Here is a 17,695-nt window from a genome sequence, read left to right as displayed (position 1 = left end):
ACGCATTCACTCCCACCCAGGGAGACGGAGCTGCTCTCCTCCTCCTCCTCCTCCTCTCTTTCCCTCGGCAGTGCCTCCCGCCTCCCAGCTCACGCCTCCCACTGCCTCGAGCGAGGCAACTAGCCTGGGGGCTGCACTCTGGGGCGCAGCAATGGGGAGGTTATTCCATTAGCTGCCATTAGAGTTGGGAAGGAGAGAAGGAAAGGAAAGAAAGAGAGAAAGGAGGAAAGGAAGGAAAAACAAGGAAAGAAGGGAAGGAAAAAGGGAAGGGAGGAAGGAAAAGAGGGAAGGGAAAGAAAGAGGGAAGAAAAGAAGAAAAGAGAGAAGGAAAGAGGGAAGGAAGGAAGGAAAAGAGGGAAGGAAAGGGGAAGGAAGGAAAAGAGGGAAGGAAGGAAGGAAGGAAGGAAAAGAGGGAAGGAAAGGGGAAGGAAGCAAAAGAGAGAAGGAAAGGGGAAGGAAGGAAAAGAGGGAAGGACAGGAGGAAAGGGAAGGAAGGAAAAGAGGGAAGGAATTTTGACATCTTCTCCTATCCCCACCTCCTTCTCCCCCCTCCCTTTCCCCCCTGCTTTTTGCCCTCCTTTGCCTGTCGTTGGGCTTTTCCTCCGCCCTTTCCCCCCTTATCTTTCCTGCACTGTGGCTGCGATGCCTTCCTTTGGCTATCCTCAGCAGCCAAGAAAATGAAATATTAGAAATGTGTGTGTGTTGAAAAAGCCGCTGCTGCTACCCTCTTCTCTCTCTCTCTCTCTCTCTCTCTCTCTCTCTCTCTCTCTCCCTCCCCCCCCCCCCCCCCCCCAGTTTGTGGGAAAGGCACCGCTAGGGACCTCACTTTCTCTGGCTTCCTCTCCTTCACGCAACCCAGCCCCGGGGGCCTTCTAGACACGCGCACACGCGTCCACACGCGCGCGCCCACAGCGCAACTCCTCAGGCTCAGAAAGGGAGAGAGAGAGAGAAGACGGAGGTGGAAGGTAGCCAGGCGCGCTGGCGTTTTGCTCGCTGCTCCTACTTCTCCTCCTCCTCCTCCCCTCCCACCCGAGCCTCTCTTTCTCTGTACTGCCGAGGAGGAGGAAGGCAGGCAAGCAGACCAGAAGGCAGCGGGCACTTTGGGGGAGCTGTCCAGCCGGATTCAGCACCAAAGAAGGAGGAGAGAAGTGAGAGAGAGCCACCTCTGGAGCTCTGGGGATTGCCATCTCTTCCCGCTTGGCGAAGCCATGCCTTTGTGCCCAGTCCTCAACCCTCTTGAGGGGAAGGGGAGGAAAGGCACCAAGAGAGCAGCCCTGCCTCTCTGACTGGGCTAGAGCAAGCCTCTCTCTTCCCTTGACCCTAACTTCCAAGACTGAGGTAATGCTGAAGATGGCACTTCTCTCTCCAGGATCCTGGTTGTGAAGGAGGAGAGGAAAGAGAGAGGGAGGGGAGGGAGGGGAGGAAAGAGAGTGGTGGACACTGGGGGAGGGAATAAAAAGTCAGAGAGAAAAGGGAGGGGAAGGAGGCCAAAGGATAGAGGTGAACCTGGGACCAGAGGAAGAGGTGCACTGCCAGGTCCTCTCCCCTTTCCCTCCAGCAGCTTGGGGGCTCTGGCGAGGCTCCCTGTATTATGTCTGCACTCCGAAGGAAATTTGGGGATGACTACCAGGTAGTGACTACCTCGTCCAGCGGCTCCGGCTTCCACCAGCAGCAGGCGTCGGCCCACAAGAAGAAGCGCCAACGGTTCGTGGACAAGAATGGCCGGTGCAACGTGCAGCACGGCAACCTGGGCAGCGAGACCAGCCGTTACCTGTCGGACCTTTTCACCACCTTGGTGGACCTCAAGTGGCGCTGGAACCTCTTCATCTTCATCCTCACCTACACCGTGGCCTGGCTCTTCATGGCCTCCATGTGGTGGGTCATTGCCTACATGCGGGGTGACTTGAACAAAGCCCACGATGAGAAATACACGCCCTGTGTGGCCAACGTCTACAACTTTCCCTCTGCCTTCCTTTTCTTCATCGAGACCGAGGCGACCATCGGATATGGCTACCGGTACATCACGGACAAATGTCCAGAGGGCATCATCCTCTTCCTCTTCCAGTCCATTCTGGGCTCCATTGTGGATGCGTTCCTCATTGGCTGTATGTTCATCAAAATGTCCCAGCCTAAGAAGCGGGCAGAAACGCTGATGTTCAGCGAGCATGCAGCCATCTCCATGAGGGATGGCAAACTCACCCTCATGTTCAGGGTGGGCAATCTCCGCAACAGCCATATGGTCTCTGCGCAAATCCGCTGCAAACTCCTCAAAGTAAGTCAAAGCTCATTTTCTTCCCTTCTGTACTAACAACACCCTACTGTATCTTAGTATTTATACACATGTCTTCATGCACATCTTTCCAGTTGCAAGGATCTCTCCTTTGATGCATCTAGTCATTGCTCATCAATTCCTTCTCCTCCATGCATTGGTTCTAGAGAACTCTGTACTTCTCCCTTCCTTGGCTTTTTCTGCCTCCAGCACATTTGCAATGGATTTCTCATCAGATCTCTTCAGGCAAAATCCATCGATATCCCTTGCTGTACATGTGTCTCTCTACCCTTAAACTCGCCACAGCATCATCTACTTTCCTTCCCTTTGAAAGCATAGATTCTTTCATCTCACTATCTCAAAAGCCTAAATGCCTTCATTTTCCTTCCCCACCTTCCATAAGCAGCTTTTCAAAGTTGAAATCACACCAAGCCTTATTCCACTCCCCAGCATTGAAATGAGGACTTCCTCTTTTTTCCAGCCCCACCTCATTTGTCTTTGGTAGTATACATTTTGCCATCACAATTTGTATTCACCACCCCTGAAGCTCATTAAACCATTTGTTCTCATTTCAGTTGTCAGTTCCTGTTTCAGATATTTTTGCCTTTTCGAAAGTAAAATGGAGAGATGGCTGCCTGCTAGGATGTGCTGATTCGTTTTTGTTGATGCTTAAAAGAAAAGCACAAAATATTTTTAGCACTTGGTCCTTCAAGTGAAAAAAATCATATATATATATATATATATCTCCAACATCTTGAAGTTCAGTGGAAGCTCAGCTTCAAAAGTATGGATTGTGCGTGATGCTGTCATAACTTTGTATACTTTTCAAGGACCAGTGAAAAGAAAGCATCCTCTACATCCTGAATACCACATTGTCTTTGTTTTCATACATTGATCCAGATACTACACAAAAATGTTTGTGGGCTGCAATGGCATAAACAATTGTTCAGAACTGTTAGTATCATTATGCTTCAGAGCTTTGAGTGCATGGAAGATTGTAGCTATGACCTTTAAAAACAGAAAACAACCAGTTAAAATATTGTTTGTACTCCCCAATGTTACATATAATATACAAAAGGGTGACTATTTATGCCAGAATAGCTTGGTGAATTGCCTGGCCCTCTGTGGGAACGACAACATCCACTTGCTTTTAGAGTGTAGGTCTCCTGTCTGAGGTGACTATAATAATCGTTATTTTAGTTGTTCGTCTCAAGCTGGTTTGCAATCATGGCTAGAAAAAGGATTGACAAACTAATTTACAATTATGGCTACTATCAAATGCACACATGTGACTTCATCTGTAGTTTAAAATAAGACACATGACAAAATAATGGAGATACCAGTAGATGTTCTTGTGCAAGTTTTTTTTCACCTAATAGAGAAATAATATTGCAGTGATTTTTATTTTTGTTTTGCTGGTTTTGTGATTTTTAAAGATAGTTTTTAGAATTGAGCTAAATCTTTTCCTTGTTTGGACCCTCGATATGGCCACTTGAAAACCATGACTAATTAGGTTGAGGTCTACTATGTGGAGAGTCTTTCATTTTGAGTTAAGGGAGTTCTAATGATATCATTGGGACTCTGTATATCCCAAAAATTGAACACAGTGGAGCTCACATAGGCAGGATGGTGCTTTATTTTATTTTATTTATTTAGAAGTTTTATATACTGGTCTTCTCACCTCGAAGGAGGGACTCAGGCCGGTTCACAACATGTTTTCAAATATAATAATATACAAAAACAACACAGTGCATCATCATTACAGATTAAAATATAAGTACAATAAAAACATCATCATCACATTACCCAAGCCAAGTCGTCAATACAGTCACAGTCACAGTTCATCATCCTCCTTCCATGTGGACGAAGGTTATAGATTCAGTCCTCAAATGCCACGTTCCAAAGCCAGGTCTTTATTAGTTTCCTGAAGGTCAGGAGGGAGGGAGCAGATCTAATCTCTAGTGGGAGGGAGTTCCAAAGCCGAGGAACCACCACCAAGAAGGCCCTATCCCTCGTCCCCACCAAACGCAATTGCGAAGGTGGTGGGACCAAGAACAGGGCCCCTCCAGAAGATCTTAATAACCTTGAAGCTTCATAGGGAAGAATCCATTCGGACAGGTAAACTGGGCCGAAGTCGTTTAATTCTTGCATATTTAGTATAAAGAGTTTAGTAGTTTCAAATGAGTTTCAATGCATTCAGCATTGTTCACTGGGTGGAATTATAGAACGTTTCTTTTAATTAAAGTCTAATTTAATTCTAAATATGAGGCAGAAGTTACACCTGGCTTAAAATAGCAGGATATTTATAGACTCAGTAAGAAATTAGCAACACTTCACTTTTTAATTCATTAAGAATGAAAACAAAATTATGAGAAATTAAGAAAGTTTGCAAATCACACCAATCCCCTCCCAAGATATAAGAAGTTTCACTTTGTTGTTTCCTGATACAGATGTATGATAAACAAGAAATGAAGAAACTTTGAAGCATCTTTCTCCAAAGTCTATCCCTCCCCCCGCCTCCCCCAAAAACCCCAAACCCTGGAACATCCTATCAGTACACATTGTAGCCCCACACTTTAAACTTACTATGTAAATGGGCAGTTTACTCCATAAGCAATTTTTAAAAGATCAAAAAATATATGTGAAATATCCCCTTTTTATTGTTCATTTAGTCTTTAGAGGGCACCAATGTATACTACAGAATGGATGTTCCCTATTAGGCTGTAATAACCAATTATGAAAAACAGACTATGGAATTTAACATCACCCTGAATTTAAATTAATTATTTCCCTGAGTTTAGTTTTGCATTGCATACCAATTACCATACTAATTGATGCATTATGAAGTTGCCCCTTTCTGTAACATTGGGATGTCTCTGCATATGATTTACTAGGCAGCTGAAATGGCTTTCAGAGTTCACAGTTCAGAAAGTGTGGTATGTTTTACAGAAGAACACTGCAATCTGCCTAGTGCATACAGCCATATTACCATGTAGCATATACAGTCTGCCCTCCACAAATGTGAATTAAAAACACTATATTTGTTTACTTGCAAGCATGACTCTATGGTTAACTCACCCTTGAAATTAGTCAGGGAGTTGTGGTGGAGGACCTAGAGATTTTTGGAGACACCAAATCAATCAACTCTGCAAATAACTAAACCTATAAAGGTTAAACCTGCAAATATGAAGGGTGTATTGTTCTTCTAAACAAGTATCTTATTTCAGGATGTTTTAAAATGCAAGACCTGGAACATGCTATCAGTGTTAATCATAGAATCATAGAATCCTTGAGTTGGAAGAGACCTCCTGGGCTATCCAGGTCAACCCCCTGCGAAGAAGCAGGAAAATCACATTCAAAGTACCCCCAACAGATGGCCATCCATCCTCTGTTTAAAAGCCTCCAAAGAAGGAGTTTCCACCACATTCTGAGGCAGAGAGTTCCACTGCTGAACAGCTCACACAGTCAGGAAGTTCTTCCTCATCTTCAGGTGGAATCTCCTTTCCTGTAGTTTGAAGCCATTGTTCCATGTCCTAGTCTCCAGGGCAGCAGAAAACACACCTGCCCGCCCCCCTCCCTATGACTTCCCCTCAAATATTTATACATGGCCATCATGTCTCCTCTCAGCCTTCTCTAAGTGTTAAGCAATGATGAGAGCCTGTATTTATTCCCCTTCAGAGTGAGAACTTCCACGTCAGTGTCAGGTGGAGACACTTCTTACCATGGTCCCCAAATGGGCTTTACTGTTGCACCAGGGGGCCCTTCCACACAGCCCTATATCCCAGAATATCAAGGCAGAAAACCCCACATTATCTCAATGCGGACTCAGATAACCCAGTTCAAAGCAGATATTGTGGGATTTTCTGCTTTGATATTCTGGGATACAGGGATGTGTGGAAGGGCCCTGAGTTCTTGTTTATCTTGTAATTATGCAGGACAAGGTGACTTAAATATCAAACATTAAGAATAAATATACTGCAAAATGTTTAAGACACTCTCTGTGCTTTATAGGATATGGTTAGAGTAGTTTGCCCCTTCACTGAGAACCAAATATTTGTGTTGAATATGAATATTGAATCCAAACAGCCATACCATAAAATTCAGCAGAGTGCTCATGAGAAAGTCAGTAAATGGTATTAGTATGGCGTAAATGTGAGGAATTTTAGCATGGCTGAGATCCTTGCCAAATACAGAACAAAATCTACATCTGGTTCACAACTGACACATATCCTTCTTCCCGAGACTTGAATATGAAGAACGACAGGCTATATCTCTATTTTGGAAATAAAGTTTGTTGAAACAATTTGCATTTAATGGATATAATATTTGTAAGATCCAGAACTTTGCCTTGTATATCACTCGATATACAAAAAAACCCCCTGTATTTCTTTTGCAAGAGTAAGATCTCAAAGGAAACCGATTATCACACCAATGTTCATTTATCAGTAGAAATCGGATTCCTAGTCCCAAATAGCGTGGACTTACTGAATCAGGCAGAACTTACATAAGTGTCTTACCATTTTCCATTGCTTTAGTGGATGTGTTGTAATTTGGAAGAGAAAGAACATTTAGGTCTGACTCTTTTTCACAGAACATTATCCCATGCCCTCCAACATTTCACAGATGAAAACTGTCAGGGTGTGTTTGTGATGACAAAGATTATTAGTGAGGAAGAACACCCGAAGTGAGAAGCCTGCCTTTGCCTAAATCTACTGAAAAAAGCAAGATTTTTACTCTTCTCTCTGCTGAGTTAAATGGAGTCCAAATGACTTTTGTACTCTCATTTCAGTTTGCAGCAAATGGAGTCAGCTGGGAACAGAATGGGAAAGAGGGAGGAGAGAGAAATTGGGACAATTTAAACCCAGATGAAAAAGCAGAATGGTGGATTAAAGGGAACTGTTCCTCACAGATCAGGGCAACTAGTGATTGTGTAATCATATTGAAAATATTAATCACAGTGATTGGCACTCTGACGCGGATGGTATGATTTGTAAAGTTAGATGGGACAGTATGATAAACTAGAAGGTGGTGAGGTGAGAAGGTAATTTATATATAGGATAAGGTAATTTATATGTAGTGTGACATTCAGTTTAGATTTATTTTAACCCAAAACTTAAAGCAGTTCCTTTACTGTGTTAAAAAAATGGTTTATTGCTGGTTTCTAAGGAGTTATCTCATGCAAGTCCAGCAAAATTAATGGACATTAAGCATAGGGCATTATATCATGCATACTTAATTCACATTCAGTCACAGTGGTGTTTTTTTTTTAAGAGGATGTGCTTCAAGCCCTGAAGTACTTGAAGCAATGTACGGAGAAACAAATTCACAAAGGAATGAACAAAGCCACACTGAGTCCCTATTTTGGGGGAAAAATGACATACAAATAAAGTAAATAAATAAATAAATAAATAAATAATGTTAATAAAGGAAATAACTTTTTTACAGAAATTAGTATCTGTATAATGTCTGTATTTATGTACAGACAATAAGATGTGATCCACATATTTGAACTACATTTAGGATGGTCCCCTGGTGGCACCGTGGGTTAAACCGCTGAGTTGCTGAATTTGCTGATTGAAGGATTGGCAGTTTGAATCTGGGGAGCGGGGTGAACTCCCACTGTTAGGCTCAGCTTCTGCCAACCTAGCAGTTCAAAAGCATGCAAATGTGAGTAGATCAGTAGGTACTGCTTCTGCTGGAAGGTAACAGTGCTCCATGCAGTCATGCCAGCCATATGACCTTGGAAGTTTCTACGGACAATGCCAGCTCTTCGGCTTAGAAATGGAGATGAGCACCACCCCCCAGAGTCGGAAATGACTAGACTTAATGTCAGGAGAAACCTTTACCTTTGGATGGCCACATTTCAGAAATTCTGTCCTGGTTTGGGTAGCAACAAATATTTTAAATGGAGCCGAATGATATCAGTAAAGGTAGAACAACAAATCACTTCATGAAGTGTTGGTTGGTTGAAGATAATTTGGGGCTGGGTTCCATTCATAAACTTAGCCATAATGTTCACCTGTTCTTATCTTGCTGTGAACATAAAAACAAGTAAATTTGTCTGTGCCATGTTGAGCTGGATTCATCTCAGAAATATGAATAAACATAAATGAATAAGAGCCAATGTGATACAATGGTTTAAACTTAAACTATGATTCTGGATTCCATCTAAATACCTGCTTGGCCATGGAAGTCCATTGTACGAACTTGAGTGGGTCACACTTTCTAGTCACAGAGGAAAGTAATGGAAAATCTTGTCTAAACAACTCTTGCCAAACAAATCCTATGATAGGCTTGCCTTAGGGTTGCCATGAGTCATAAACGACAACAAATAAATACATGCAGAGAATGATTCTTCATATTAACCTGTGGTCAGAAGAATCCTTCTGAATATAATGTGTTTATATTTTTGCTTAAGAAGTGAGACATATTTTTAAAATAATATTCTAGCATTCTCACACCCTCCTTTTAAAAAATAGAACTGGATATTTGGTTTTGCCTCAGGTCCTGTAACTGTTATGCAATTAGGTGATAATCATTTTGTAATTATATGCAAATTCCCTGTAGATAATCAATAAGACTTAAACTTTCAAAACAAAACACTAGGGATGAGCGCAAGATGCATGGTATGTGCAGATATACTTGAAGAAGCATTCCATGTTTAAATTATTTATGTAAAACCCGTAGTTGTATAAGAGGATGGCCTAGCTGGGCAAACAGAGGAATTCATGTAACTGTAGTGAGTGTTAATTCCCTATCACACTGAAATCCTTTCAAATAAAACCTGCTAAATGTCATTTAGTTTTTTTCTTCATAGTAACAGCATATGTTTTCAAAGCTAGAAGTTCAGGAATTTTAAAATACAGGCTCAAGTATATGAAAGAGAATCGTTTAGAGATTAGCAGTGAAACATTAAAAAGTTTCCGTATGCCTTGAAGTTGTTTCCAACCTATTATGACTCTAAGGTAAAGTTATAATATTGTGTTGTATAAGGGTTGTCTTTGCCTCCCCCTGAAGCTGAGAGTCTGTGACTTGTCCAGAGTCACTTAGTAGAGATTCAAACCCAGGTCTTTATCCTCTAGTCCAGTGGTTCTCAACCTGTGGGTCCTCAGGTGTTTTGACCTACAACTTCCAGAAATCTCACCCAGTTTACCAGCTGTTAGGATTTCTCAGAGTTGAAGGCCAAAACATCTGGGGACCTACAGGTTAGAACTGGCTGGGTAGGCTTGCCAAAAGAGATGGGTCTTCAATTGTATCTTAAATTCCAACAGCTGATCTAGCTGTCAGATCTCTTCCAGCAGGTTGTTCCGCAGATGTGGGGTGGCTGATGAAAAGTAAATTATCTTGTAAAATAATCGCATGTCAATTATAGTAGAAATTCATCACTGGACATACAGTACATCTTTACTGGAATACATAATACTAACATATTTAATCTGTGAATCAAGCTTGTCTATTCTATGCATGGATGTCTGCACAATTCAAAAGTTAACAATGCAGAGATATCATCCTAATTAAGGGTGTAGTTGTTGTTCTATGCCTTCCAAGTTCTTTTTGAATTATGGGGATTCTAAGGGTGCTTCCAGACAACCCTTTATCTGGGGGGGGGGGGGCGCTGTCCACACTCTTTATTCCTGGGGGCCTGTCCATGCCCACCCCAGAAAGTGTGCACTTTCTGGCCTGGGTATCCAGATGTTCTGCTGAGACTGGTCTGGCAGAATATCTGCAGACCCCCCCTCCCCCACAACCCCTCCCCCCCCCTACGTTCCTGTCATTTCTACGCACCGGGAGAGCTCTGGCAAGAATGTAATGGAGGCCAGATAAGTTTATTTTACTTTTAAAGGGGGTTTGGGGGCTGTGGGGGAAGGGGGTGGGATTCCCACAGTTTTCTGACTAATTTAGAATGGAAAACTGTGGGAATGTAGTAGTGGGTTCTCCAAGAAGGCGTGGAATAAATTCACTATCTAATTAGTTCACCACAAACCAGGGGTTTCCTGGTTTGTGGTGAATTAATTGTGGGTTGACCAGAATGTCATCTGTTAATGAAGTTTCTGCAATAAAGGAGGATTTCTGCAAGACTTGTTCAGAAGGAGTTTGCATTCCTCTCAGGCTTGAAGGTTGTGACTTGTACAAGATCAGTCCATGGGTTTCCATGGCCAATTTCACATATACCCACCAGTTTAGGCAGCTGACTTTTAGTGACTGGAGCTAGATCCAGGCTTAATCATGCTTAGAATAGGCCTAATGAAGTCAATAAGTTTCAGTTTCTCACGATTAACCAATCTCATTTACTTTAACAGGCCTAGTATAGATATTGGATCCAATCTATGCTTGTTATTCTATGATTCTATGGCTCCTTCCCCACAGCAGAATATTCCAGTTGCTTTGAACTGGAATATATGGCAGTGTGGACTCAGATAACCCAGTTCAAAGCAGATATTGTTGGATTTTCTGCTTTGATATTCTGGGTTATATGGTTGTGTGGAACGACCATATGATTCAGTCCTGTGTCCATGTCAATTATTTTTTGATTTCTTTTAGAAATTCACAGGGTCACCATAAGTTGACAAACAGATTAAAACATACATATACACATAAAAATATAATCTTTTTTTACTTACTTTCAGTTGCTAAACCAAACAATTTTTATAAAGGATCAAAAGTAATCCGGTCTTGATAATAAAAGATAAAAACAAAAAAGTTAAAGTAGCAGAATTAAAGCTTTCAGTCTTTGACTAAAAATAATTAAAAGGAAAGCAAAATAAGAATGTGCTCACTATCCATTTTAAAGTCATGAGAGATGAAGCTAGTTTGACCTTCCTTGGATGGAAATTCCATCATTGGGATGTTGGCAGAGAAAATACCCTCCCTCATGTTTCCATATCTGGGACCTCTGGGCCCTTCCACACATCCCTATATCCCAGAATATCAAGTCGGAAAATCCCACAATATCTGCTGTGAACAGGGTTATCTGAGTCCACACTGCTATATATCCCAGTTCAAAGCAGATAATGTGGGATTTTATTCAGCTGTGTGGAAGGGACATCTATGGCTGGTGAAGCATGTAATACATCCTTTGAATATGAACCCAAACCATGGCCAGATTTACATGGGAGAAGGTGGTGTTTCAGATAGACCTGAGTTCATTTGTCGTGTACACTTACTGAATCCAGACTTGGGTATTCACTTTCCTTCTCCAGGACCTATTCCACGCAGCTGTATAAAATCCACATTGAGCTGGATTATATGGCAGAGTGAACTCAGATAAACCAGTTCAAAGCAGATATTGTGGATTATCTTCCTTGATATTCTGGGTTATAGGACTGTGTGTAAGGGCTCTAGGATGGCTGTTAGGGCAAGCTTTTGCATGAAGCACCACACATTTTGGGGAAAAATGGCTGGAGGATTTTTCAAAAAGTAGATGCTGTCAGAGAACCATCTGCACTGCTCTATAATCCAGTTTCTGAATTCAGATTATCTTCTTTGAATTGGATTATATGGCAGTATAGACTCATATAATCCAGTTTAAAGCAGATAATCAGTATTCAGAATGAAACTGGATTATAGGTCAGTGTAGGTCCAGCCTGGGCCTATGAAGAGCTGTACAATGCAGAAAACACCCTGATTTTATTGTGTCTTCTCCATTAGTTTTCTGTGGTGGGTATCATGGATGTGTCAGAGCAAGAACAAATTAACCCTCCTTTTGTCATGTGTTTTAGCAACCTCATTCTGGTGTGCAAAATTTTTCCAGTTTGCATAATTTGGAGCTCAGATCTCATGAGCTATTTAGTTTTTAATTATAGTAAGATGTATTTATAAATAATTCATGCATGTTCTATAATGTTCCACTTCTTCCTCCCCCTTGCTTTTAAAATAACATTGCTGTATAATCACGGTTGCTTGCATTTGACTCAGATGATTGATAGTGCAAAGTGTTGGCAGGGATGTGACTTGCTGTCAGACCGTCTTGAGAATCATGTTAGTTTGTGATTTTTCTCTCTTTCTTTCTTTCCTCATGTTTTCTGTAGTCCCGGCAAACTCCTGAGGGTGAATTTCTCCCACTCGATCAGCTTGAACTGGATGTAGGTTTTAGCACGGGGGCAGACCAACTTTTTCTTGTTTCGCCACTTACAATCTGCCATGTGATCGATTCCAAAAGTCCCTTCTATGACCTTTCCCAAAGAAGCATGCAAACAGAACAGTTTGAGATTGTTGTTATCCTAGAGGGCATCGTGGAGACAACGGGTGAGTACAGTGATTGCCAAAATGCTGAAACCACAAGTTTCTACACACATAAAAGTAAAATTAAAAGGTTATTTGTGTGCATGTGATCATTAAGGACAACGTGAACAAAATACTTAGCAGTAATTTTAAATGTTAGACATATGGTTTCACAGTTTGCCTGTATTGCACATGTTTGAATATCCAAATTATAATGGGGGCTAGTGACAAAAAGTTTTCCACTTATATGTTTTTGGATAATAATGCTCTATAACATCTTTTATTGATTTTGCATTAACTTTTCTTTCTAGCGTGGATGCTTTCTATATTCATCACTGTCAGGGCTGACAAAAGCATGTGGGAATTGTAACTCACAATCTGGAAAGCCACAGTTTTCCTAGCTCTGTAAGATAAGCAGTGAGCTTTGACAGCCAGCATGGTAGAATCTCAGGAATGATGCAATATTAGGTTTCTGGGTTTTTTTGTTTGTTTGTTTTTTTGTCAGGAGCAACTTGAGAAACTGCAAGTTGCATCTGGTGTAAGAGAATTGGCCGTCTGCAAGGATGTTGCCCAGGGGATGCCTGGATGTTTTTGATGTTCTACCTTCCTTGTGGGAGGCTTCTCTCATGTCCCCACATGGGGAGCTGGAGCTGACAGAGGGAGCTCATTCGCACTCTCCCCGGATTCGATCCTCTGACCTGTCAGTCTTCAGTCCAGCTGGCACAAGGATTTGACTCATTGCACCACTGGGAACAATGTTTATTCTTGCATAGTGGGTTTTTCCTGAGGGGGGGGGGGGGATTTAGAAGTTTTATTTCTGGTGAAAATGTTTTTTTTATATAGCATTCTTCCACACCAAGCATTCTTAAAATACTCCTGTGGAGACTCCAAGTTACAATACATAGATTACAAAGCTGAGTTGGCGATTAGATTCCAGTTGTGCATATACTATAGAACTGGTCTCCATGTCCTAAATACGGTATACGGCCTTCTTTATTTATGTCACAGTTACCTTGGAGAATCTGATGAAAAAGTATATTGCCCCTTCTCTCAAAATGCACTTAACCACAAATTTCAGAGTAACAAGAAAAAAATTAGGAGATTTTGCCTCTAGTTCACAGATCAGCTGAAATGGCCTAAAATTAATTCTACCTACATTGACAATGTGAAGTATTTGGCTGAGACGTTTGCACTTGTTCTGCAACATATCTCCAGCCTACAATACAAAGGGCATGTCCTATGATTGGAATGTAGCAATGGAGGGGTATAACCTATTTCAGAGAAATAGTCCAAACTTTATTATTCTATGAATCTATCTAATATTTGTATGAGATACAATCTTTCTTTGTGTTCACTGCAGAAGATATTGATGAATGTAGGTTCAGCACATAATGTCTATTCTGTACAGCGAGTGAAATACTATTTTCTTGTTCCATGGAAAGTGAGAAAGGAATGGCTTCCAATGTGTTTGATATCCCTACCATAATGGCCAGCCATAATGCCGAATGATCCCGGTGAGAAGGATTATTACGTAACAGTCACGTATGATAGATGTGGTCTAAAGAGTGCCAGTTTGTCCTGCTTATTTCCCTCTACCTTCTCACCCTGTTTCCTTATGTCAAATATATTCATCTTGACACAGTGAGTGGAGCCACCCTTGAGTTTTTTGGTTTTGGTTTTGCTGCAACAATTTCAAATTAGTGACGGCTGCAAAATACTGCTTTGGAAGATCTGGCTGCTGTTAGTTTAGACTTCTAATCTCATTTTTATTTTTCCTCTGTGTATTTGCTAGATAACAAAGACTGCTGATGTTAAAAATAAAAGTAATGATTTGCAGAACGAGCAATATGAAAAATAACATATAAAGAGATGCAATAGTATGATATATAATTCAAAATACTGTAGTAATGAAATATGAAAAAGCTGGAACTCAAAAAAACTCATCAGGCTGATTATTAGCAATTGTAAAAGAAAATATTAGCTGTGTGCCAAATCAAAGTCAGCTAATAAGAAATTTAATAGAAAAGGGAATGATACTGTAAGTTGACAGAGATAAAAATGGAAAATGATTTCATGCATAAGAAGAAAATTATGGGTTTTGGGATGAGGGATACAATTTTAAGTAGATTTGTTTTGGAAAAAAGACACAGTAAATGTTGTAAGTAAAGAAATTAAGCCAACGTATAGTGTTATTCATGCAACAGAATATATATATATATATATATATATATATATATATATATTGAAGAACAAAGGTTCTTAAAGTTGAATTTAGCACACAATATTCTAGCTTTTTGACAAATAATATGATACAGTAATTTAATCTTTTTTTCACATAAGTAAACACAGTTGGTTGATAGCAGAAGCAATAAGATCTGAACAATTGAAAGTTTAGTAGTTCGAAGCCTGTGTCGGGGTGAATACCTGACCTTCAGCCCAGCTCATTGTCCACCTAAGCAGTTTGAAAACAGCTGTGAGCTGTGAGCAGAGAAATTAGGCACCGCTTAAGTGGGGAGGTATTTTACAGCACCATAAAAAAGAAGCACCAGAAATCAAAGGAAGGAGGAAGTCTGTGATCAAGGGCTCTTCTTCATAGAGGATGGAGCAACAGCACCCCTTGTGGCCAGAATCAAGCACAACCTCCAGGATGCCAAAGCTGGGAAAATGCCAACATAATACCTCTATCTGTTGTCTGTCCTATCTGTTTAACAGCACTGAATGTTTGCCGTGTATGTGTTCTGTATCCTGCCCTAAGTCCCCTTCGGGGTGAGAAGGATGGAATATAAATGCTGTAAATAAATTAATATATAGTAGTCGGCTTGAACTTTGCTAGGCCTTCCCTCCCTGCCTTCCTTCCTTCCTCTTTACCAGTGTCTTTGACATTATGGAAAAGGAGTATATAAGCCAAGCCTGCAATACATATTTTGAAAATTAACAGGGCCATGATACATTTGGAAAAATGACAGTTTTATATGAGTTTTTAAATACTGGTAGCCAGATTTTGTTCATTTTCATGGTTTTCTCCTTTCTGTTGAAATTGTCCACATGCTTGTGGATTTCAATGACTTCTCTGTGTAGTCTGCAGATTACTTCAACCAGAGAAGTCATGCATAGCAGAGCACCTGATGAAGCAACCTGGACACAGCATATTATTTGAGAACACGCTGGACCACTCTAACAACCACCATGTCAGACCTCACAGAGAAGCCATTGAAATCCACAAGCATGTGGACAATTTGATGGATGACTGTAAGCACAGCCAAGAGGGAGGAGGGACACTCCATGCTTGCTCTGGTTTCAGCAAGACACAGAGACATGCTTTTTGCATGTTGGAGGGGGAACCTGATATTCTTATGATGCTCAAATGACGTAGGAATGACGATATTGTATGAAATTGTATGAAGATGTATGTTTCTTTGCTTGAAACTGGAAAATTATAAAAGGCCAGTCCGCACCTTGATCGGACGCTCTGGTTTTACTTTTGGGACATGAGTCCACACCAGAGTCGCCAGCTGGAAATAAAGTCGTTCTTTTCTGATCTCCAGAAAGGATGTCTCTTGGTAATTATCTCTCCTTTCCTCAAAACCTGTTTCCCTGCCATTTCAGTGGATTGTATCTGACTAACATGATGTCGTCATTGAGAGCCTGCTCTTTCCAATACAAGTTTAAAGATCCTAATGGTTATTTTGGTAGGAGGAAAAATAAAGAAAATTAAAGTAGCACATTGAAGAATCTAATATTGGAACTGAGTGCATTCCTATACTAGTAGCAATCATAATATATTAAGAAGTGGCTTGCATGAATCATTGTATTTATTTATTTATTTATTTATTATTTACAATGCATTGATTGAGTTGCCAGTTTTGTGAAATAGTTTTTCACTGCATGGTATTATTTATTTTCAAGTAATGTAGAACTAGTAATACATCAGTTCACATTTTAAATGTAATCTAATTTATGTGCCTATTAAGCTGTACTGTCAATTTGCATATTAGCATTGATTGTTTCACTACAATTATGTGTTCAGCATTTCTAGACCTTACTAATCAGGTCTTGCAATAATGTTTAGTTTCTGTTGCTTTTCCAAAGTTATTAGCACTCTCTACTAGCATTCACAAAATGTATAAATATTTAATAGGCTTTTACAAAGAAACTATCTATACTATATTAAATGTATATGTATATGTTGTTCACATATCTGAAAATGTAGCTGCCCAAAGTTTTTGTTATCTTATAGAAGTCTTGTTCCGACCAGAGTCGAAAATTTTAATATAATACAGGCAGAGGGTCCCTTATCCAAAATACCTGGAACCATAAATGTTTTAGATTTAGGATTTATTTTGTATTTTGAAATACCTGTATTTGCATACAAAAACAGCTCTTAGATACCTTAAGGCAGGCATTCCCAAAGTCTGGCCTGGGGGCCAATTGTGGCCCCTGTTCAAATTTCCACTGGCCCTCTCTCTCCAGCCCCCCAGCTTCTTCCCTTCTTTCCTTGACTTTGCTCCTTTCTCCCTCCCTTTCTTGACTTCCTTCCTCTCTTTGTTTGTTTGTTTGTTGCTTCTTAGGGATCAAGGCCCCATAAAAAAGCAGACACCTTGGGAGAAGAGAAAGAGAGATGTCAGCCTTCACCCTGATTATGCATCACCTTCTTGGGTGGCTCTGGCCTTGGGTGTCCCGTCCCAGTTGCCCCTTGTCTCTCTCTCTCTCTCTCTCTCTCCCCCCCCCCCCCACAACGTTTCCTTTATTTATTTGCAAAGGATAGCTCCCCAATGGCCCTACTTCCCCCAGGTGCTTGCTGCTGCAGCATGGCCAGGAAGGGTGGGCCCTGGAAGCCAAGCACCTGACTGGCTTCCCTCCCTTCCTTCTCTGCCTTGTCTTCATCTTAAATCACCACTCCATGTTTTTCCAAAAAGGTTGTCATTGCTGTGGCTCCTCCCATGGGGAAATAAGGGGAGAATGAGGCAACAATTATAACCCCCCCCCTCGCTACAATCATAGCCCTCCCAACAGATGGTCATGCTGCCTCTGTTGAAAAACCTCCAGAGAAGGAGACTCCACCAGAGACAGCTTATGCCAGTGTCTGAAACAACTTGAAGGCATGCAACAACAACAATCCTAATTAATTTGACTATTAATTAACATTGGACAAAAGCAGGTCCACACTTCCCATTGAAAGATTGGTACATTTACAAATAAATGATA

General features: G+C 40.9%; 1 protein-coding gene across 1 annotated transcript in view; it reads left to right on the top strand.

Annotated features, from left to right (window-relative positions):
* The first annotated feature begins 786 nt into the window (after window positions 1–786).
* KCNJ3 (potassium inwardly rectifying channel subfamily J member 3) overlaps window positions 787–17,695 on the top strand; it is a 142,379-nt gene continuing 125,470 nt past the window's right edge. The window contains exons 1-2 of the mRNA XM_060777145.2: window positions 787–2,272; window positions 12,298–12,514. Of these exons, the coding sequence (XP_060633128.1) occupies window positions 1,592–2,272; window positions 12,298–12,514 (898 nt within the window). The 5' untranslated portion in view covers window positions 787–1,591. The remainder of the gene's footprint in view (window positions 2,273–12,297; window positions 12,515–17,695) is intronic.

Source organism: Anolis sagrei, chromosome 1, assembly GCF_037176765.1.
Source record: "Anolis sagrei isolate rAnoSag1 chromosome 1, rAnoSag1.mat, whole genome shotgun sequence".
Taxonomy (NCBI): Eukaryota; Metazoa; Chordata; class Lepidosauria; order Squamata; family Dactyloidae; genus Anolis; species Anolis sagrei.
This window is presented reverse-complemented; position numbering and strand designations above follow the sequence as displayed.